The 23,050-nt window shown below is 35.3% G+C and overlaps 5 protein-coding genes across 9 annotated transcripts; 1 reads left to right on the top strand and 4 right to left on the bottom strand.

Annotated features, from left to right (window-relative positions):
- Positions 1-715: 715 nt before the first annotated feature.
- Positions 716-2,582, bottom strand: LOC107482205 (cyclic phosphodiesterase). Its single transcript, XM_016102618.2, has 3 exons — positions 2,152-2,582; positions 1,997-2,051; positions 716-1,211 (listed from the first exon to the last, which is right to left on the bottom strand). The coding sequence occupies exons 1-3, from the start codon at positions 2,431-2,433 to the stop codon at positions 1,006-1,008; spliced, it is 543 nt and encodes a 180-aa protein (XP_015958104.1). The 5' UTR covers positions 2,434-2,582; the 3' UTR covers positions 716-1,005.
- Positions 2,583-3,083: 501 nt separating this feature from the next.
- LOC107482141 (protein NRT1/ PTR FAMILY 4.5-like) lies at positions 3,084-5,396 on the bottom strand. Its single transcript, XM_016102543.3, has 4 exons — positions 5,315-5,396; positions 4,971-5,121; positions 4,110-4,899; positions 3,084-4,034 (listed from the first exon to the last, which is right to left on the bottom strand). The coding sequence occupies exons 1-4, from the start codon at positions 5,315-5,317 to the stop codon at positions 3,170-3,172; spliced, it is 1,809 nt and encodes a 602-aa protein (XP_015958029.3). The 5' UTR covers positions 5,318-5,396; the 3' UTR covers positions 3,084-3,169.
- A 1,357-nt stretch (positions 5,397-6,753) lies between these two features.
- LOC107482167 (MACPF domain-containing protein CAD1) lies at positions 6,754-10,039 on the bottom strand. The gene is made up of 6 exons (XM_016102565.3): positions 9,770-10,039; positions 8,852-9,090; positions 8,379-8,574; positions 8,038-8,221; positions 7,550-7,704; positions 6,754-7,371 (listed from the first exon to the last, which is right to left on the bottom strand). The coding sequence occupies exons 1-6, from the start codon at positions 10,037-10,039 to the stop codon at positions 6,754-6,756; spliced, it is 1,662 nt and encodes a 553-aa protein (XP_015958051.1).
- A 3,435-nt stretch (positions 10,040-13,474) lies between these two features.
- LOC107482142 (dynamin-related protein 4C-like) lies at positions 13,475-15,496 on the top strand. The gene has a single exon (XM_052258574.1). The coding sequence runs from the start codon at positions 13,475-13,477 to the stop codon at positions 15,494-15,496; it is 2,022 nt and encodes a 673-aa protein (XP_052114534.1).
- Positions 15,497-15,633: 137 nt separating this feature from the next.
- On the bottom strand, positions 15,634-22,842 carry LOC107482206 (probable LRR receptor-like serine/threonine-protein kinase RFK1). Of its 5 annotated transcripts, XM_016102619.3 has the most exons (24): positions 22,519-22,842; positions 21,601-21,769; positions 21,332-21,403; positions 21,146-21,214; positions 20,998-21,069; positions 20,809-20,880; positions 20,648-20,719; positions 20,495-20,566; positions 20,327-20,398; positions 20,171-20,242; positions 20,008-20,079; positions 19,238-19,306; positions 19,100-19,165; positions 18,908-18,970; positions 18,764-18,811; positions 18,617-18,660; positions 18,093-18,478; positions 17,824-18,022; positions 17,513-17,662; positions 17,123-17,241; positions 16,820-17,030; positions 16,504-16,738; positions 16,270-16,420; positions 15,634-16,140 (listed from the first exon to the last, which is right to left on the bottom strand). In XM_016102619.3, the coding sequence occupies exons 1-24, from the start codon at positions 22,610-22,612 to the stop codon at positions 15,772-15,774; spliced, it is 3,018 nt and encodes a 1,005-aa protein (XP_015958105.1). In that variant the 5' UTR covers positions 22,613-22,842; the 3' UTR covers positions 15,634-15,771. The 5 variants fall into 5 exon arrangements, with proteins under 5 accessions (XP_015958105.1, XP_052115327.1, XP_015958112.1 ...); XM_052259367.1 differs by lacking the exon at positions 21,146-21,214; XM_016102626.3 differs by lacking the exon at positions 22,519-22,842 and having other exon boundaries at positions 21,647-21,771.
- Positions 22,843-23,050: the final 208 nt, after the last annotated feature.

The following is a 23,050-nucleotide window of genomic DNA, read 5'->3' as shown; positions in this document are numbered from 1 at the left end:
GACAAAGAGAAAACGCACGAAGGAGATCGAACAAAATTTGACAAGAAACTCAAAAAAGGAAACAAAATCTTTTGAAAAATGAAAGTTATATATTCACGCGTTAATTGATTTGGATTGATTTAAAAGTTTGTTAAAGAGGCACGTAACATAAACAACGTGTTTAGGAGTTTCATTCTCTTCAGACTTGTAAAACTTGTAAGCGCAAAATACTTGTACGAAGAAATTAATCCTTTTTAAATAATAACCAATGAAACTATGAAAGGAAATAATATTCTTTTTGGGTGTACCGAAAGGAAATAATATATTAGCTGCAGTAGGGGACCATAAAATTGGGCTTTCAAATAATGTTACGGGTCGAAGTTTCTTCAATGCTAGTCCATAATATTATAATAATAATAAATGCATTGCACAACACATATATTTAGGTTGCTACATTGTCAACTTGGCGTCATGCTATTGTAGTGAGTTCAGTACAAGCCTTTCCCACATACTTGAATAGAAAGTTGGGCCAAAATGGGAACTAAATTAATTTCAACGAATGGGGAAACCCTAATAAATTTGCTCTTCTTGAACTGCTATTGTCCACCAGAATTCCGAACCCACTATGACGCTTGATTGCATTTTAAACTAAACCATAAAATTCATCCACAACACCAAGTCAATTATTTGAGTTTATGCCACCTAAAATGATTGAAGCATATACCATAAGAGCGTATTACATCAAACAAATTTGATAGTATAATACTATAACGTTTACCCCCGTCTGCTACAACTGTAGTAGTGCATTTCTTAAGGTAAATTTTATTATTAGAAATTTAGCAGCAGAGAAACAAGTAAAAATGAAAGAGAAAAGGACTAAAAAAGACAACTATAACTATGCAGTACAAAAAGGAAAAAAGAAAAAGTAAATATAGAAAATGGACAGTTTATAAAACGACGGCAGAGGTCAAACTCTTTGTTATTGGTGTTTGTACACCAGAGGCAGTAGTATCAAAGTTGACCAGGCTAATTTGAGTCAAGGGTGCATTCAGCAATTTTCTCCCAAGACTTGCAAGTTTTGTCTTCAGTGTCAGTTTTGTACAATGCAAGGCGATTGATCTGAAAGCTCAAGCCATTGAGACTTTCATCAAGAACATTAGCCTTCTCTATAGCCTTCTGCTTCTCTTCCTCAGTTAAATCGCCATAAATAAGACTCAAGTGTGGCATGTAAGCTGCACATGTAAGCAATATATCAACTAGTTTTTTTTTAATTATTATAAATAAAAAGAAAAACAAAAAGGGGTAAAAGTCATGTTCCGTGAATCTCCCACCTACCCTTCACTTCACATTACAGCATTGTCACTTGTACCTAAAAGCGTTTGCCTTTATGATACTGCCTCACAAATCATTTAACCCATGTAAACTAGATAGGCTTTCTGATCTATAAACCCTTGCTGAACAAGTCAACAAAAAGGGTGAACAATGAACACAGTATATCTCTCATCAGAATAGCAGACCTTAAATCCTTAATGATTGGTACTGGCACTACAAAGTCTTAATTAACTGCATGTTAGCTTAAATCTCACAGAATTGATCGAACGATTTACTAATTACTAGCTTAAAGGCTCCTTTCTTTTTCTTTTCTTGAGATAAATTAATATAAAGAGTCACATTTTGTGATTTGTATCCATCAATTAGTCATATTAATATTTTTAATAGTGTGATATTATATCTAATAGTGTAAAATTACACACTTCTTTTTAATAGTTAAATACCGACTAAATTTTAATAAAAATGCTGGCTTCTAAGACTTTTTCATTAACATAAATGCAGCACTGTGATGTAATAATGTGTGGATCGACAAAGACATAAACAAGGCCGATAAATTGAAATTGGTCCCATGTTTTAATGATCATACCTACTATCTACAGCAATCTTATTCATCAATTTATTATAATAACATGTCTTATTCAAAAAATGACTAAATTAATGGTAGGAATTAAGATCTGTAACTTACGAGTTGAACGCTCGTAACCAAAGTGGTTGCAGCAGTGTGAGCTAGCTTCCATAACCTAATAATTAGTTCCACGAAAAAATAGTTTCAGTTTCCCTTCTTCCTTTCCGCAATAACAGAAATGACGAATTGAATTACGGGAAATTGAAAAGAATAACCTGAGGATGGGGGTGAAGGAGAAGATAGACACACTGATAGAAAAAGGTGCCAGAGGCGACGCGGTCAACGGTCACATCGTAGGCCTTGAATCCTTCACACGCCGATCGGAGCTTGTTCTGAGCCTCATCGGCGGTCAATCTGATGGCTCCGACCACCGTGATGTGCGGCTCGAAATGCGGACCACCGAACTCCGATCGAAGTCCCGCCATGAGGTTCCCCAGCCTTGCCGCCACGTCAGGCGGTGGAATCGCCCACACAGAATACACTTGCGTCGCCATCATTCACTTAAAGCAGATCGAAGAGTGTTAGTAGATGAAGACCACAACTCTTTCGGATTCAGTCCCTCTCTTGGGTTGCGTTATCTATAAGCTGATTCATTCCGTAACTCATTATTCTTTATGACATTAATAAATTCTTATCACTCCCAAGTTAATTAAATTATTAAATCGCACATGTCCGTTATATTATACACCTTTTTCTTTTCTTGAAACTTACGTATCTGTCACAAATATAATTATTTTAATTGGAATTAATTTCTATTGTTATGAAAAACTATTATTTATATATAAAAATTACTCAAATTATTATATGTTTGTGTATAAATAATGTGGTATTTTTCATGTATATATTTTATACAATGAGTTAAGTTGGTGTTAAGTTTTTATATATATTCTTGTAACATAATAATACCTATGCTTTTAATTAATTAACATTAGATTATTTTTAAATTATTCTAGAAAATTTTAATTAATTAAGTTTAATCCTCAGAAAATATTTCATATCTGTTACAAATAATATTCGTCTGAATACTGTTTAACTCAGATCAATCAGTTTATGTTACACGAAAATAATTACAATTATTATTACCTCTATAAAACAAACTCAACATTAAATAAGCGTTTCAGAGAGTTGTATCCTCCTGACCCAAGATATGAAATCAACTTATAAAGAAAGAAAACATACACACATCAATACATTCATTCATTGATACGATAAATAAAAGGGAAAGTAGAGAATTCACAAGTTTTCATTCATTGGAATGGTCCTTCTGGTAACTGTAACTGAAGCCGTAGGTCCTTGAGGTCTGTACTGGTACCTTGTTGAAACCACCAAATACACAAAGAAGTTAATCAAACTCAGCACCGAAAGTAACAAGAAGAACAAGTTCAGATGGTTCCTGTTAATGTTATTCCCCCTCAACCACCCTCCACTTGCAGTGATATTCTTCGTTGCACCATTCACAATCTGAACCATTATGGTACTAAGAAAATAGCCAAGCGCCATGGAGCACCAAAGAAAGCAAGTGGACGTGGACTTAAGCGCTTTTGGCGCCTCCGAATAGAAGAACTCAAGTAAGCCGACGTAGGTGAACATGTCCGCTATTCCAAACACAAAGTACTGAAAAGAGAGCCAGAATATGCTGAGTGGCAATGGCTCAGCTGCATCAAGCATGTTGTTGTCTCTCGCAACGTTCTTTCTTTTGACTTCTATGGCTGCAGCAATTGCCATTGAGATTGAGGAGAGGAGGAGGCCGACGCCTATGCGCTGGAGGTGCGTTATGCCGGTAGGGATGCCGGTGATCTTGCGGAGGAGGGGGACGCAGATGCGGTCGTAGAGAGGGATGATGATGAGCAAGAAGAGGACCGGGATGATTGGGAGAGATGCAGGGGGGATGTTGAAGTGGTTGGTGATTCTTGTGTCCATGGTGTAGCCTTGTTGGACTGAAAAGGTTTGGAGTTGTGCTAAGCAAAGAGTCATTATTATTGTGCATAGGAATATTGGCACCATGCTTGCAATCACTTTTGCATTTTCCACTTGTGTCACTCTGCATACTTTCCATGGACCCCTCTCTGCTTCTTGGATTGCAGCTTTGTCCAAGAATCTACATAATTACTCTTTTTTGTTAGTATTAGCGCGCAGAGAAATTATTATTAAATCATTGCGGAATCGGACTTACCTGTAAATATTTCTATGTGGTAGATATTCCAAGTCTAGGGCTGCTTCTTTGTCCTGTTCAATCTCGTAGAGTTCCATAGGATCTGCAGGAAGTTGAAGGTTTCTGTTGCGAATTGCAGCAACATAGACCTGAATGATCTGAATGATGGCGCTTGTTTCACTTAAAACATGGATTCGGTAAAGTGGAATTCCAAAAGCAAAGATTAGGAGGCCTAAGAAAATAGCAACAGTGGAGATTCCAAAGCCCCAATCCCATCCTTTATGGTCTTGTATGTACACAAACAAGGTTAGGCTGACGGTGCCACCAACACAAACAGCAAATAACAGACCGTTGAAGAACGTGGACATCTGCACGGATTCCTTAGGGTGCTTCTCATCAAACTGATCTGCACCGTGCGATGGAAGCGAAGCCTTCACCCCTGCACTCCCCAAGGCCAAGACATAAAGGCCGAGATAAAGAAAAGCTTGATTACTGCCAGCGAGTTTGTCACACTTTGCAGTTGGATCCAGCACGTTGCAAAGTGGGGGTTTGAGGCTTTTGCTGTGTGCTTGAACTGTGAGCAATGCGAGGCCCAAAAACTCGAAGAAGGCAGAGATGAGAACGGATTTGCATCTGCCAATCCAGGTGTCGGCCAGAAGGGCCACAAGAATGGAGAGAATGTAACTGACACCCATGTAGTTGGTGACCATGTTAGCCGCGTCTGATAGCACATAGTGCATGGTGCGGTTGAAGTATGTCACCGAGTTCACTGCTATTGAGAGTGTTGCCATGTTCTCAAATGCAAACATCACTGCATGCATGCAACGTGCGTAAGTGCATGCATGTATGTAACACTCACTAGTTATATATAAGTATACGTACCTAGTGGGAGCACAGCAACTGTGAAGCCACCATGCTTGTTTCTCACAGCTCTTCTTCCTCTCCAATCAACTTTTCCATCCACCACCAACTCTTCTTCCTCCTGCTCCACCCACTCCATATTCCTTCTCCTCTCAACAGCTTCAGAGTTTTCCTGCATATAGTATATGTTTATCTTTATCAGCATATATGCATGCATGCATAGTGTACAGTTCTCTTTAGGAAAAGTTGACACTTGAGAACTGCTCAATAACAATTTAGTTAAATTTATCAAATTATTTAACTGTTCTTAGTTATCAATTTAACCTGAAAACAAGTGAATTTCCACCATATAAAGAAATACGTACCATGGTTAATTAATGAACAGAATGAAATGCTTTAATGAGCTAGTATATCGATCTGTCCAATTAAAGAGAAAGAGAGGTGGCACGTATATGCTTTGTTTGAACTTATCGTTATCATTATATATAGTGTTATAGGTGCTTGTTGCTTACAAATAATCATGTGTGTGTAATGAGACTGAATACATCACACATACAAATTGAAGGTAGTTGATGACCAGTTCTATGAGAGAGCTGTTATTGGCTGCTAGCAGAATTGAATGATATGCGACTTGCCGGCTTTAACAAAACCAAGATTCCAAAACACTCACCATCAATACTACAAATTTGGATGTTATCCTATTTTAATTTCATATACCTTAATGAAAAATATTAGGTGATCAGCTCTTTTTCTTTATTTTTGTCTTACATTTAAATCTAACAGACTAACACTAATCACTGCTGCAGAGTATCGAAGTAATTGTTAAATTATATATAGCTGCAGAACTATCTAGCTTTTACAGTACATTGAAAATATCAATTTATGACAGGGATGTGGTTTAACATGCACGTCATAATGCTAAGAAATATCCTTTTTTTTTTTCAAAGTTAGGAGTGAAATTCGAACCCGAAATCTGAGAAATTCCATACAAATATTCGAATTTGAACTCTTGTTATGTTTGATTTTAGTGCATGCAAGTGAAGCAAACTATCCGTAAAGAAAAGAACTAAGAGATAGTCCAAAGATACCTTCTAGAGTATATGCGTATGTCTATTCTATTCCTTAGCGAATAACTTTATTCTCTTTGAAGGCGACTCCTAACACTCTTTTAACGATCCTTCGCAATCACTTAGGCTTAAAGTATTAATTAGCACTCAACATTGAAACATCACCACCTTTTGGTGATAATAACTTATAGTGTTCCATAATGAGTGTCACATCTAAGAGAAAATTTTGATGGTACATTTTACATAAAATCCAGAAACAATAATGCAAACAGATTTCACTCAGACTATACATAAATTTGGAGGATGAAGAAAAGTGTATGAGTTGCTATTGCTACCCCGCTTGCCACTTGTTGATTCTAGTTTAAGCTCTCAACTGGTACTGATGGCGTCTCCAATTAAATATATATTGGATTATTTGCCGGCTAATGATAGCTTTGCTGCCAATTATTATATTCAACTAGCTAGAGTGATATTCTTACATAAATAAATGCTCATTTTCAAACCATATATTGTATACCCCATGTCCTGATGATTGCGTTTAATTTATTTTATCTTGCATTGAACAAAATATCTTAGGATGAAAAAGGCATAATCTGTTAACAATATCATTATATTTTAATCAATCATTGAATGGCTTATAAAACTAAACTCACAAATAAACAATTCTACTAAGAATAAAAATGAAAAAGACCCTGTGCAGGGGAAAAAAATAATAATTAAAAGAGAAAGAATGTTAATCAGTAGTTAAGCAAAGAATACTTAATTCTGAGTACAATTTTTCCCTTGTCCACTCCAAGCTTAGCCCCTGTGACTAACCAATGACCAGGAATATCTTGAGGCCCTTTACACATCTCTGTCATGTCCACAATCTTTGCAAGTTTTGCAGTCTTGAGTGAATTCTCTTCCTTTCTATCATCAGAGTTTTTCTTCATCGTCGACGATGAAGAACCGTCCTGCTTATGATCCCAAACAGACCTCCTTATGGTGCATCCAGGTACCTTAGAGTAGAGGAGCTTGAGGTGCAACACATTCTTGGCACCGAAGTCCCAAACACAAAGCTGAGCCCCAGTCACAATGTGAACACCAGAGAGCTCCCCAATACTTGTTTCTGTGTACTCAACTGGTGCAGTGCTTACATGGGAGAACTTCTTCCATTTGATCTTTTCGAACCAACGGCTGTCTTGCTCCTCTGGACCTTGCCACTTGGGAGCACCTATGGCCATGTCTGCATCCCAGTGTGGTACAAGGATTCTTGGCAGGGAGACTAGATGCTGCAAATGAATTGCGAGTCGGTTCTGTTTGATGCCTTCTAGTCCAAGCCTTAGCCCAGTGACTGGTTTGCGTCCAACTGTTACCTGCAAACAACATGTCTAGGAGTGTAACTGCAACTTATTACCAACAACACTATAAATTGATCAACAACGTTAACCGAATCCATATATGGTTTCAGTTCAATTAAAGTTTAGCACTTTTTCTCTGAGTTTTGTATTCTGAATTTGTTAATTCCCTGGATCAAGGTTTGGTAAACAATACCTGATCTGTAGTAATATAAAGCTTTGGTCCCATCAAGCTGAACTGGAGGGATGGACAGACAGGCTCCTTCCTTTGTACATTGCCCTGCTCCGGTGCCCAAACTCGAGATATTTGGAAATCTAAGAATTGCTGAAGATCTTCCATAGGGGGTTTGTCTGGTGGATTAGAAGACAGAAGAACTATTAAAACTAGACAAAACTACTACTAAAACATTAAAAAAAAAAGGGAAAAGAGAAAAGGGTATTTGCTGCTTTATTAAGTATCAAACTTGTCAAGAAATCATAATGTTAGGTATGAAGAATCTCCTAAAAGCTTAAGTTATTAAACAAAACTCTTGAATAGTTTAATCTGTATCAATATTTTTAACTTGTATATTTGACAGTTTATGATGTTAACTATTTCAAGGACTAATTGAGTTGCATTATCTCTTAATACATATCCACAAGAATAATGTACAGCACAGTCGTAATAATTATATTAGAACTTACATTCTAGATATAGATCAATTGCACGGGTCAAATGATTTACACCAGCCACTCCTTCAAGAAGAGAAACAATGGGTGTAAATGTCATGTTAATGATATCTGGTGCTAATTTTACAGTCTCAGCCCATTTGGCATGATCTTGCTCAAGATCATTACCACCTCTTCTTCTAAAAATGACAGTAACATCCTACACCAAGAAAATGAAAGGTCGTATATTGACATAAGTTTAGTTAATCTATGGAATCATTGTCAGCATAATTTTCAATTAAATATATATAGCAACCAAAATGATGGTATAAATGATCATGGATTAATAGTAGGAAAATGACATATCTTATACTAACCTTCTCCTTGTATTTTAAAGAGTTAGGGACAGGCAGGTTTTTCACACCAAGAAACCTATCATCTACAATGTCATTTACATACTTCTCAATGTCTTGGTCGCACAAACTAGATGTTTGATGCTGCTTGATATAGATGACATCTCTGCCACCAATTGTTGCAGATGTGACAATGTGTGTGCCGTAGTTCTCAATAAAACTGTGGTGGAGTAAGGGATGAAATGGTGAGTCAGAGTATGTATAGGATTAGATCCTTTTTCTACTCTAGAATTAAGTCAGATTACAAAAAATGCCTTATGCAGTCTATATTGTTAGTTTGTTACTGTACAACTTAGAAAGTATCTGTGATTATATGCTTACTACAAACATTTAGTGCTTAGTGGTTCAAGCATATCAAACCAAAACCATTTTCTACAAAATGAAGTTGAGAACTAGAAAATCATTGTTTACAGGCAAACAATGACAACGTAATTTACCTTGCCAAGGATGCTGGATCCCAAGAGTGAGGAACAGAACACTTGATTTCTTCATTCAAGACCAAATTCAGGCTGGTTAGTCTAACTTCGAAAAGTGGAATGAAATATCCAACAATGGCAAGGGATTTTGTAGCTGCTGCGTCAACTGTGTAGGAGCCATTAAAATTGAACATAGAATTGAAGCTTCCATTTGGAATTTCTCCAGTTAAGCCTGATTTCTCATTGAAATATTTTGCCATCTGCAAAAGTCGATCATCAAATAAGGTTTCAAGTACTCTTCGGGTGAGGAGGAATACTAGACTAAAAAGTATGTATAGTCATCAATGTTTAAAAGTATGAGATAAAGTATATTGTTGAATTACTAGACTAAAAAAACTATACTAAAAAAGAATTGAGTTGATGGCTAAGTGATTGCCAAAAATAAGAAATTCTGATTGTCCCCTAATATTTTTTCTTCTGGTGAGTCCAATGCGGCGAGAGGAATTACAATGCATGTTTCATGTAAGCAGAACCAAAAGAAAATAACTCATCAACAAGAAGAAACTAAAAACAAGGACTAATGTTTATAATGAATGCAGGTACTAAAAGATGAACAGATTGTAGCAAAAATGGAAATATAGGTTTTGAAGTTCAACACATCAAGAGAGCTACAAGATTATTATTATTATCCATCAAAACACTATATTTCGATTGCAGCATAAGACCAAACATAATGCATGCACTTCATAAACTACCAGTGCAACATTTCATTTCAAAATAAACAATTCTTGCCACCTTGCCACCAAATACACCAAGATTATTTAACAAAAGAAAACAAAACTACATATGAAAAGTAACTGAAAAAAAAAATCTTATGCCCCAACTTCGTTTTTATTCATCAAAACCAGGACAGAGCTATTGTGAAAGCAAAACAATCACCTGATGGAAAGTGCAGACAGGGAGCTTCTTCACGTGACTGTTCTCTGCGGTGCAAGTGATGATACCAATGTCAGCATGCACATTTGGAACAACTAGGCCATCAGAGACAATAAGATCCTTCTTGGCATGTTCCTGATGAAGAAGCCTAGACCCTTTACAGTAGAGAAGGCGAAAATCATTAGAGACATCAAAGCCTCTACCAAGAGCATGGGTTGTGTTGGTGAGAGTTGCAGTGAGGGATTCAGAGCTCATTGTACTTGGATTCTCCATTGCTGATTCTCATAATAAGGATTAACCAATGGACTGCTCGGATCGGTTGTGAATTGCATCATTTTATGTGGAAAGTGAAGTTCTTTTTGTGATTCTTATGCGGGGAAATTGGTGGGGTTGGGATTGGGAACCTTGGACTTTGTGATTGGTGGCCTTTTGTTACATTCATTGTTTCAAAAACATGCGTTTGACTTGAATGACGATAATGTCTGAAAAACGCGTGCTCCATGCAGATATGCAAAACTTTGTTGACAATCAAAGTTTGACAAGAATGAAAATTCATCAATTTTAATTTGAACTGTGACCAACAGTGATGAACTGATGATGACACTATGTTTGAATCATGTATCAAATGTCATTCTCGGAGCACATGTCAATGCGATCATACAACGTACTTTTTAAGTTTTTATTATTTTTATTAGTGTATATAAAATTTTTTTTGTTAAAAAAATTAAATGAAATATATATATAAAATAATTATTATAAATATTTTACTACTTAAAAATATTAAAAATAATAATAATATTGTCTTAATATCAATTTAAATTAATTGAATGATCATTTTACTCATCAACTTAAGCAAGTATTAGATATTGAACATTTTTTTCTGTTAGATACTTTGGTGGTTGATAATTATGACAAGCTAGAATTATCAATATTCCAATTTGAAGTAAAGGTTTTAAATTTTGTTTCTATGCTAAATTTGCTGACTTTACCCAGTAACTTCAAGGATCTATGAAGCCGTTACAGTATTTGTTAGTTTAAAGATGCATCAATCGTGTGGTACTTTTTGAGTAGCTATCAATTATAAATTCAATTTAATTTTTGTTGTTAATGTGTATGTTGATTCAGAAATCGAAATTATGAGAATTGTTACTTATTATAGAAATTTTTGTTGATTTTCTAATACATTTATATAATGAACAAAATATTTTTACTATTGCAAATGAAGCAACAGTAACTCTTACTTTTACTTTTTTGTTGAATTAAATAAAATAAATTTAATTGTCTGTTAGTATGGCTTGATGGTATTTATATATTTTTTTCTTTGATGAGTTACTGAATTTAGTAGTATTTGTTATGTGTATATGTAATTATAGGTTGTTTTATTTAGTTGTTTTTTTTTTTGTTATTTAAATATTTAATTATAATTTTGTATTATTAATGCTTAAATACTAGTATTCTCATTTTAAATATTGAATATCTTAATTTGAATTAAAACAATAATTTTATATTTCATAAGGACATCATCAATTATAAGAAATTATTTAGTCATTTGAATTATGTCCTTTCTAAATAATTAGTGTACGTTCGTTTATATTACTTTTCATTTCAATAAAGACAATAATAAAAAATAACTATTTATTCTAAAAAACCAATATCATGCCCAATAATTATCTATTCTAAAAAATTAAACATAATAAATTAATACTGTTACGGCCTGGCCCAAAAACGCACGGGCCGGTCCGACCCGATCTCTACCCGACCCGGTCACGTGCCCTCCAATCGACCCGGACACGCGCCCTGTACGGCTCACACGCGGCTGCAGGACAACGTCCTCGGAAATATGGGCCTGTCCTCGTCTTGGGGCCCACTACTGACATGTATATAAGGAGAAGATTGGCTCTTCCCCCGAGGTACGTCACCTTCCACATCACTTCCCCTGCTTGTACGATTTCTGACTTAGGCGTCGGAGTGTCTTTGCAGGTGGCACCCCCCCTTCGTCCATTCACCAGCTCAAGTGCTCACCAGCTCGGCTAGTCCGCTACAAGTGCGACCCAAGTTAAGGCGTCCTCACCTATCCATCCTTTCCCTTATATACCCGACCTGTCCGGAATCCGACCACCGAACAAATACCTTTTTATAAATAATATCAATCCATGTAAAAAAGAGTAATTGAACCACGACAATACGAATAACAATATACTACTTCACAAGTAAAATTGTGTATTTTTCACTTAATCAACACTTCTCTCCTATAAAATCAACAAAATAGGATTTAATTTTTTAATTTACACGTATATCAAAAACAGATAATTACTTTGTATTAAAAAAACAATAACATTTAATTTAATACTATTATCTCAAATATAAAATATCATTCATTTATTAAAAAATTATTTTATTTAACAAAAATAAAATACATAATTAATATAAAATTGTTACGTTACCCAATACAAACAACTACTTCCATTCTCTATTATGCATCCATCTTCAACACTTTGTCTCTCCATATTATTCATTTTCCATGATAGAAATGGACTTAATCACAACAAAAGAAAAAATTAGAACAAAAACCAAACACAAATTACATATTTTAAAAACTGAATTACATAACATTATTCTACAATCGGCCCAATATCAGGCCTGTAAAAAAATTTCAGCTAAGCCCCACAACAACAAGATAGATGACTCCAGCCGACATTACATCCAGCTTTAGAATTCAACCACTTCACATGAGTGCCACAACGAATTACCATGCCAATCAATTCATCCCGCACCATGAATCCTACGCGTTATATTCTACATTATTAACCAACGTCTTCATCTGAACCATCAAAATATTTTAATTTATATCTACACAGTCTACATATTTGCTATACTAAATTTCATCTCTGTACATTGCCATACTGAACACCTTCCAATCTTATAATCTATGGACCTACAGATAGATAAAACAGCATGAATGAATCTTATTCATTAAACAATAAAATTAAAAATCATAAAAAATATTTCGTTAAGTTAATTAATAATTTTTTTTATATCTGCTGTTACAAAATAAACTGAAATATTCTAAAACAAAACTTTTATTTTATATTTTTTACTATTGTTAATTTATTTTTTAAATGTATACTTGATGAAATATTGATATTGGCTCTATATCCAAGAGTTTCAGTTACACAACTACAGTGCTATAGTATGTATCAATCAATTTCTTTTTATATAATTAAATCGGGAAATAATAAAAAATATTAAGGACCAATATTTTTAATAAAAAAATAAAAAATTAAGCTAGTGTTAATTTAAATATAAAATAAATATAAGAAAAATATTAGTAAATACTAAATAAGAATTTCTTTATTTCATTTTATATGTCATAGTAACAATGAGCAATAACTTGGGAGCAAGAAGAATATATAAAAAACCGTGTCAAAATAAATGAAAGTAGAAGTGCAATTCCCCTTGAAATTAATTTTGGTGAAGAGCCCAAGCAGTAGCAGCAGCATTTCAACTGTAATTCCAATTCCCCTTAAAAACTTTGCATGCTTCAATTCCCTTTTTCTTTGATAAACCAAACACCATTTATTGCATGCATCTTCCCTCACTCACTCTCCCTACGTATAAATACAGACACTTGTTCATTATCCCCACTTATCTCATCTCATTTTACCATAACCATTTTGTTTGCACTTGTGACTTGTGAGAGAAACTAATATGGTGGGAACAGCAAAGAAAACCAGGAGAACTACCAACAAAGATGACTCACTTGCAGTAGTACATGGAGAAAACCCACAAGTTTCAACTATTATTGCTCCTATTGTCTCATCCTACAATGAGAAGATTCGTCCTATTCTTGATGCTGTTGAGAATCTCAGGAGACTCAACATTGCCAAGGAAGGGATTCAGCTTCCAACCATTGTTGTTGTTGGTGATCAAAGTTCTGGCAAGTCTAGTGTGCTTGAATCTCTTGCTGGCATCAGCTTGCCACGTGGCCAAGGCATATGCACCAGGGTTCCTCTTGTTATGAGGCTTCAAAGTCATCCTCTTCCAAATCCTGAACTCATGCTTGAGTTCAATGGCAAGAGCATCTCAACAGATGAAGACAATGTGTCTGATGCTATCAACATTGCCACTGATGAACTTGCTGGAAATGCCAAAGGGATTTCAAACACCCCTTTGACATTGGTGGTGAAGAAAAATGGTGTTCCTGACTTGACAATGGTGGATCTTCCTGGTATTACTAGGGTTCCTGTTCATGGCCAGCCTGAAAATATCTATGATCAGATCAAGGATATTATCATGGAGTATATTAGGCCTGAAGAGAGCATTATTCTGAATGTTCTTTCTGCTACCGTTGATTTTACTACTTGTGAATCCATAAGAATGTCTCAGTCTGTGGATAAAACTGGTTTGAGAACCTTGGCTGTTGTAACAAAGGCTGATAAGTCTCCTGAAGGCTTGTTGGAGAAGGTAACTGCTGATGATGTTAACATTGGTCTTGGTTATGTCTGTGTCAGGAACAGAATTGGCGATGAATCTTATGAGGAGGCGAGGATTGAAGAAGAGAGGCTTTTTGAGTCTCATCCAATGCTTTCAAAGATTGACAAATCCATTGTTGGTGTTCCTGTTCTGGCACAGAGGCTAGTTCAAGTTCAAGGCATGATCATATCCAAAACTCTGCCAGAAATTGTGAAGAAAATCAATGAGAAACTGACTTACAATTTATCTGAGTTGGATAAGTTGCCTGTGAATCTGACTTGTGTTGCTGATGCTATGACTACCTTCATGCATATCATTGGTTTATCCAAAGAGTCATTGAGGAAGATTCTTCTGAGAGGGGAGTTTGATGAGTACCCTGATGAAAAGAATATGCACTGCACTGCCAGGTTAGTCGATTTGCTGGATTCATACTCTAATCATCTTCAGTGTTTCTCTGAAAAAGAGGCCACAAAAGATTTTCTCATGGAAGAGATTAGGGAGCTGCAGGAAGCTAAATTGATTGGTTTGCCTAACTTCATGCCTAGAACTGCTTTTCTATCAATACATCAGAGGAAGGTTAAGGCAATTGCTCACATGCCAATTGATTTTGTGCATAATGTGTGGGAGTATTTGGAAACTGTTGTGAGTTCTGTTTTGCTCCGTCATTGTGAGAATTATTATCAGCTTCAGGTTTCCACACGGCGTGCCGGCCAGTCCCTTATTGCCAAGATGAAGGAGAGTTCTATTAAGCATGTCTTAGTGGTCGTTGAAATGGAGAACCTGACTGATTATACCTGCAACCCTGAGTTCATGGCAGAGTACAATAAATTGATTTCGCAGCAAGATGATTTTGTGAAAGCTGTTTTGGATCCTAATAATAATAATCAAACTTTTGACTTGAAAGGTGTTGGAGTAATCGATGTTGCTCATCTGAAGCAGTATTTCAGTATGCTTACTCAAGCTTTTGACTTGAAAGGGAGGATGATTGCTTACTGGAGGATCGTACAGAAGAGGATCATTGATAGCATTGCGATGCATTTGATGCTAAGTATCCATAATCTTGTCAACAAAGACCTGGAAAAAGAAATTGTTCATGACTTGATGTCACCAAAGGGTGGTGGAATTGAAAGGCTGCTGGAGGAGTCACCTTCCATTGCAGGGAAGCGTGACAAGCTAAATCGGAGCGTCAAGGTGCTCCAGGAATCCAAGGAAACTGTTGGAAATCTGATGGACAGGATTGGAACATACGGTGATTAGATATGTTGGCCTTTCTTAGAATGGAGCACTTTTAGTAAATTGAATGTGTCTTTTAATATTTTTGTCAATGGAAGTAGTTTGTAATTTATAATTTTTAAAGTTGAATTAACTACAATTATGTTTTCTTTGGACAAAAGTGCACTAGAATAATATTGAAGATTTAAAATGCAGTATTCATCCTACACACAAGTTTATACTAGAGTGAAAAATGGCTAAATCTAAGTCTGCTATATGCTAAAAAAGCCTAAACTATTTATCATTAAAATTGTGCTCCCCTATGATTTTGAGCATATCTCATGCATGTCATTGCCAGAGACTGAGGAAGAAGTAGGTACAAAATATCCTATTAAACTGCCTGTTTTGCTTGAAGTCAAACTTTGATTTTCTCCGTGTTGATAGATGTCTCTTATGGCTCTAAGCCTTAAATCTTCACGAAAAAAATTTTCCGGTATAACATCTGGGATGCTCATTTTATCTTCAAGCATGTTCACAACCTCTGACATTGTAGGCCTAAGAGACGGCGATACATTCGTACACAGCAGAGCTACCTTCACCATGTTTTCTGCTTCGGTTGGGTTCACCTCTAATCCCAGCCTTTCATCAACCAGTTCCATTATGTTTTCAGTGGATTGAAGATGAAATGCCTGCAATGTTAATAATTATTATCTTTGTTATACAAAGATGATGTTTGCATTGGATAGCTACCAGAAGAACAAGATGGTTTTGGTTTACAATGCCAAACATGGAAAAGAGATAGTAACATAGTAGAATACCTTATCTAAAAGACAAAAACAATCATCACTTGGCATGTAACTTTTATTGTTCTTTCCACTGACAATTTCCAAGACCACAATTCCATAACTGTATACATCAGCCTTGTAAGAAAGGTGACCCCATAATGCATATTCCGGTGCCATGTATCCTCTGCAAAACAAAAAGAACAGATTCAGTTCATAATAATGAAAACATTACTCAGATTTTGTATTGCCAGGTGACAGATAACTCACACTGTTCCTGCCACTCTGGTGCTGATGTGAGTCTCTTCCTCTTCATCAAGCCTAGCCAACCCAAAATCGGATATTTTAGGGTTTAAGTTCCCATCCAGTAACACATTAGTAGATTTGATATCACGATGAACAATCTTGAGTCTTGATTCTTCATGTAGAAATGCAAGACCTTTTGCTATGCCAATACAGATTCTATGCCTTGTTGACCAATCAAGTTTAAGCTGATTCTCTGAGCCTACAGAATTAACAAAATGAAGTTGTAAAAAATTTCTACTTCTGCTGCTGAATTTGTTGATTGAACTGCTGATATACTTACTGAATAAAGCATGAGCCAGGCTATTATTTTCCATGTACTCATACACCAGCATTAGTTGATTGTTTTCAATGCAAAATCCATGAAGTTTCACAAGATTAGGGTGTTGCAAACAAGATATCATGGCTATCTCATTTAAAAATTCACGATTCCCCTGCCGTGACTTCGAAGAAAGCTGTTTGACCGCTACCCAAGTACCATCGGATAACTGACCCTGAAATCCAAAAGTTATTCAGAACTTTACATGTTGAGTCCAAACAACAAAATTCTGTGTGCTTTGCAGTAAGTGTGTTCACTCTTTAATACCTTGTAGACAGGACCAAAACCACCTTCCCCAATCTTGTTAGCAGGAGAGAAATCATTTGTGGCAGCTCTAATTTGTTCTAATGTATATGTCCCTGTCTGATTATATTGTCCATCAACACCTGTCCAATAAGTCAACTAAAATATGAATGTGTGCCAGTGAAATAAAATATTGTAGTTTGGGAAATCTTTTGCACTACCTGACCCACTTCACCATGCAATATATCTCATATGGTCTATCATATTTTCATTACCAAACCGGGATCCCTTAGCCCGGACGCTAAGGCTATGTACGTATCACTATGCGGTTAATTTTAGATGCTTAAACTCGGATATCACTGTAGAAAATTAAATGAACGAATTTTGGAATGATGTGAAAATGAAGGTATTCACCTTTTTCTGTCCTAATTATTCCTTTGAAGAAGAATATCCGCCAAAGGATCCCTACTATAATAAGGACTAGGCAAACAGCTGAAATTCCAAATCCAACTCCAACTATTATATAATTCACTGCTTTCTTTTGGACTGAACAAGGTTTAGAATCTGCAGGAGAAAAGAAGAAAACCATAAGCGAGTCGTCCTTGACATCAAACTTTCATGCACTAGCACTAAAAGGGAATACTGTCAAAAGTATTTAGATATGAAGCCTCCAGTTCAATGTGAAGATGTTTTGATCAAATGTTGCTTAGGCTGATATGACTCACTAGAAACAATAGAGAAAGCTGATATGAGGGGACCATAAGCTGCAGGATAAGGAATCCTTTCAGTTCCCTTGCCAGCATAGTAGAGTCGGATCTCTAGAATATTGTCTGTTATGCTGACGTTAGGAATTGTTGCTATATATGGTTTTTGAGCACCATGTGCTTTCTCTTCAATGTTAAAATCCTTCAAAACTAGTCCATCCTGAAACAGACCAACCTTTTTAAGTCCTGATTTGGACAACAAAACATATTAACTTCATTTTGACTGATACCTGGATATAGATATTGAAAAAGCGTTTCCCAAGACTGTTACATGTCCTATCATTAGTAAACTGTATTTCTGCAAAGTGGAGCTTTACTGTATAGTTCCCATTTTCCAGGCAATAATGGAAATAGGTGAGCGAAATAGGGGACACTCGTGCCGTTGCATATAATTCAGACAAATTTGAAGGTGACAATGCCTTGGTGTAACGTGTATTTTGGATGTCATCATCATCCATGAAGTCACCAGTGCTGCTAAAGCCCCAAAGCTTTTCATGGTCATTATAATATTCAGCAGTACCACCCGGCACACTATCCCCTATATAAAGGATATTTTCACCATTTTCTTTCATCATTACATCCTTACCACCACTATTAACATGCAAACAGCTTGAGTCTGAAACAGTATTAAATTGAAAGTTACATATATATAGAAATGAAAAATCATAGAATAACTAAGAGCATCCATGATAATGCATCTTCTGAGATGATCAATCATGTTAACATTCCAAAGTATTAAAGAGCCCATACTTACATCTAGGACACTTAAAGGTCTTTGAACATGGGAGAACAGCCTGTCTGTCAAAAATCAAGAGCAAAAATGATATCACCAGAACTCCATTTTGCAACATAGTTGAACAGTAAATTATTGAAAGATGAAAGAATTGAAAAAGGGCCTTACAATTTTGTGGTCCCCAAAGAACTCCGGAACAAGTTTAAGTTTAAATTCCTGACAAACTCAAACAAGGTGAAACCATCATCAGTACTAATAGCATCAAATTTGAAGATACTTTACTAATACTTCAAAAGATTTTGCATTTCTAACAAGTTATCTTGACAAGCAGGTTGCCCAGGTCCTTGCCACGTAAGGTTGTTATAAGAAAGATCACTGCATATGAAAAATGAGAAAAATATGTTATCAGTAATGAAATGAACATTTTCATCATACCAACATGCATACAATTCATAGTCAACTAGCGTAGAATTCATCCAATAAAATGACTGTTAAGAGACATACACATTGCCTCCCGCCGCCAAGATTGAGTCAGGTACATTACCAGTTAGTTTGTTGCCAGTTAGGAAGCTGAGGAAAAAAGTGTTACTATTTACATTTGAACACTGCAGTAGATTCTAAAATTTATATAAGCATACTCACATAAAAGTCATTGGTGCTGCAGGTTTAATAGTTGGAATTTCGCCAACCAACTGATTAAAACTCACATCCCTACAAAATTTGAAATAAATTTCCAAACTAAGAAGCTTGTGTGCTTTACTATTCTGAAATACAGTTATGGTAGCATACTACTAAGTTTTGTTCTTGTGAATCACCAAGTTATATGAAGCAACTTTGCTCTTGGAAGCAAATACTAGTTAATGAATATGCTGTTTGCAGCCTAAAATGATAAAAGTAGGAAAGCAGGGAAACCATTCCATTTTACACTTAATTATATATGTTAATATAAGCTGCAGTGGCATATACATATGTATCTTTCATGGACATTTATCAATGAACATGTTTTGATGTTACCCCCGAATTTATTCTAGCATACTAGAATTTTCACTTCAGAATCATCACAGAACTCTGTAAAACTAACACAGCTTTGCATATTACCTTAATAACTTTTAGATTCCTCTAAATACTAGTCCCATTTCTTGTGGGCAAAAAGATCCATCTCCTTATACAACAGCATTTTATCAGGTATGAAAAAATGAATACGATGCAGGAGCATAATATTTTTATATACCAATTTATGTATGTCTGTGTACGCATCTATATATACATGGGAAAGTATGTCCTATTGATGTATCAAGGGGCAGAGAGTTATGATACTTGAATTTGATCTCAGTAACAAAAGAACTAAGGGGAAAAAACAAAGAAAAACCTTAGGCATAAAAAAATAAGGGGAAATCAAATGTCTTACTTACAGCATTTTCAAATTCTCCAGTTTCCAGATGTCACTAGGAATCTCTCCAGTAATATTGCAGTTTCTCAAAACCCTAAATTAAAAAGACTGGATTACTTTAAATCAAACAATGGTAGATAATGTGGTATCTACTTTAAACCCATAGAAGATAGAACTCAACATACAATCTTCTCATTTTCTTCATGCTGCTTAAAACTGGAAAAGCCTGACTTGGACCATCTATGTCACTAATCCTCCTGTATAGTATTCACCACAATGAGCTAAATATGATGAACTGGAGGGAAAACATTACAGAAACTAACAGTATAAATTTTACTTACAAAATAGTTAAATTACTCAAAAGAGATATATTTGATGGGATTGGTCCCTCCAGTCCACTTGCATGCATATCTCTTCAAATATGTACATATTTATAGCATCTTGTGAAGACTTGTCACATAGATAGAATATTTTGTAAAAAGAAAAAAAAGAGCTAAATGCAATCTCACAGTCTTTGAAGTAGCTTCCAGTTCTGAATGAAGCTGGGTATTTTTCCACTGAAACTATTATCACTTATCCTACTGCAATGCATGATGAGAAGATATTTATCAATAAAGGTGACAGTATTTATTTTATAAAGAAAAATATCAATAGAAACTTACAACTCTGTCAAATTATGTAATAGAGCAAATGTCTCTGGTAGGGTCCCAGACAAATTATTGGATGCTAGAACCCTGCATGAAGGAGTATGACATAAAATAACATTGTTCTTTGCAATAAAATACAAGGGTCTTAGAAAATAAATAGAAATTCATTGTCTTACAATCTTTGCAGGTTAATCAGATTTCCAAGTTGAGAGGGTACATGACCAGAGAATTGGTTTGCTTCAAGGTCCCTATGAGGTGAAAGAATGATAAATGCACTATACCCTTAATATTGCTCAAAGAAATTACACTATTGGATTTCAATCAAAGTAAACCTCCACAAGATAAATGTATGAGAATAATCTTACAGGTTCGTTAGAGTTTCAATATTTCCCAACTCCTTAGGAATCTCCCCCGATAAACGATTAGCCATTAGGGCACTGCATAATTTGTTGCATTCATTAAAAAAAAATACAAGTTGTTGGATGCAAGCTTAATTAGTTGATAAGAACTTACATTGTTGTCAGTTTCATTGAGGCCCATTCCTTTGGGATGGTACCATTTAGGTAGTTGAGAGAAAGATCACTATAATGAGAGAATTTTTTTCATTTAAATTAACAAGACAAGAAGTTAAAGTAACTATATTTTAATATAGAATAACTAATGGAGCATTTTAACTTTTAAGGTGTACATAGTTCATACATTTGTCTGAGGTAAGGAAGCTTAACCATCTGAGGTGGAAGAGTGCCAGGAAGATTGTACCATTTGAACTCACTAAAAAAGGGGGAAAAAGTATTAAAATGAATATACATGTTAGACTCATTCTGATTGTGTTCCAACAAAGTTGACAATGAATTGGATTCCTCATATCCATGACCAAAGGGAAATTAAAAATTTGAACAAATAAACAGCTAGCTATATCAGAATATAAATGACTCTGTAGCAATCAGATATGAAAAAGAGATTTTTACATCCTTACTACATGAGAGAAGTTGTCCTTTTCAGGATGGTACTCACAACCAATGCTGCTTTTAGCTTCACTGGGTGGCTCTAATGTCACCTTTTTAATTTGACAAGTATCACCATCAAATTCCCAGTGGGTGACACCCATCACGGTAGTGATTTCTCCAAGAGCATCAACTGGAAAACATTTCAGATGATATAAGAAAAGGAAACAAAATGACAAACAATATTGAAGTCCACAAGGCTGGATTAAGGTATCTCCTTAATTATGATGATCCAACATTATAACTAACTAACTAACATGCTGCAGAGCTGTTAGAAAATGCAGTTGATAAAAGATTTATAGCTAAATTTACATATATCCAGGTAAACTTTTCTACACAATTCTTACAAACAAGACGCCATTTAGAATAATTTAAAAATTAATGTATACTATATTCTCGAGGAGAAAGTCTAGGGGTAAGCACTTTTATTAAAATTTGGTCCGCACTTAACCAGCAAAAGAAAAGTGAATAATCCCACACCATTAGATGTAATCTCACACCATTAAAAACACTAATGATGGCTAATTGATAGCTACAAATCACAAAATCTGCTGGCCTAACACTCCTCATTTTCGAGTCCTATTGCCATGAAGAGAATAGGCTACAACTTTCATATCTCATATCCTCTTTCCAGTTTGCTATCTCAACCAAAAAAGCTAACCTAATAAAAATAAGAATTGTCCATCATTTATAAATGCTATTGAAACCATATATTTGAGTAATGTGAAACTTATAACAACATTCATAAGTCACTGTCAAAATAAAATTTCACTATCTATCTAAGATGTGTGTTAGTGGCTTACTGCCAAGTTCCAACACAGAAACAGTAAAGCAAAAAACAGATGATCCCAGTTAGATAAAATAAATGTTCTTAGTTCTTACCTTCTTCCTGTGGTAATTTGGATTCTGCAAACCTCATCCATCTGAAACAACTCAAAGCAATGATTGATAAAGCAAAGAAGATTCTGAATTCCATGCTCTCAGATGCAAAAAGTGTTGGCTTTTATATTCAAAGTTGGTTCCTTTTTTATATGAGCTATCTAAGAACTGTGCAGTGAGGACTTAATCAGAAAGAAGCAACAAAAAGGCACATGCATTGTATTATTATATTGCATCATACATTTGAATACAATGCTACGAACTAACAAACAAGCAACCTTCTTTTCCAACAAAAGCATTACCGGCCATAAATGGCGTAAGAGGAATTGGATATTATCTCTTTGTATATCATGGTGCCACAAACTGTAGTGAATGCAGAATTGTGGGACCTCTATTCCATTATTGCAATTACAACGTCCTATTCTACCATGTAATGATGATAACCAACACTATCTTGCATTGGATGGTATACTTTAATTAATTAAATAACTTTGCTATGGAAAATATTAATTTTGATTCACATACAAAATACAAA

The sequence above is a fragment of the Arachis duranensis genome, chromosome 3 (assembly GCF_000817695.3).
Source record: "Arachis duranensis cultivar V14167 chromosome 3, aradu.V14167.gnm2.J7QH, whole genome shotgun sequence".
Classification (NCBI taxonomy): Eukaryota; Viridiplantae; Streptophyta; class Magnoliopsida; order Fabales; family Fabaceae; genus Arachis; species Arachis duranensis.
The sequence above is the reverse complement of the archived record's forward strand: the minus strand, read 5'-3'. Positions and strand labels throughout refer to the sequence as shown.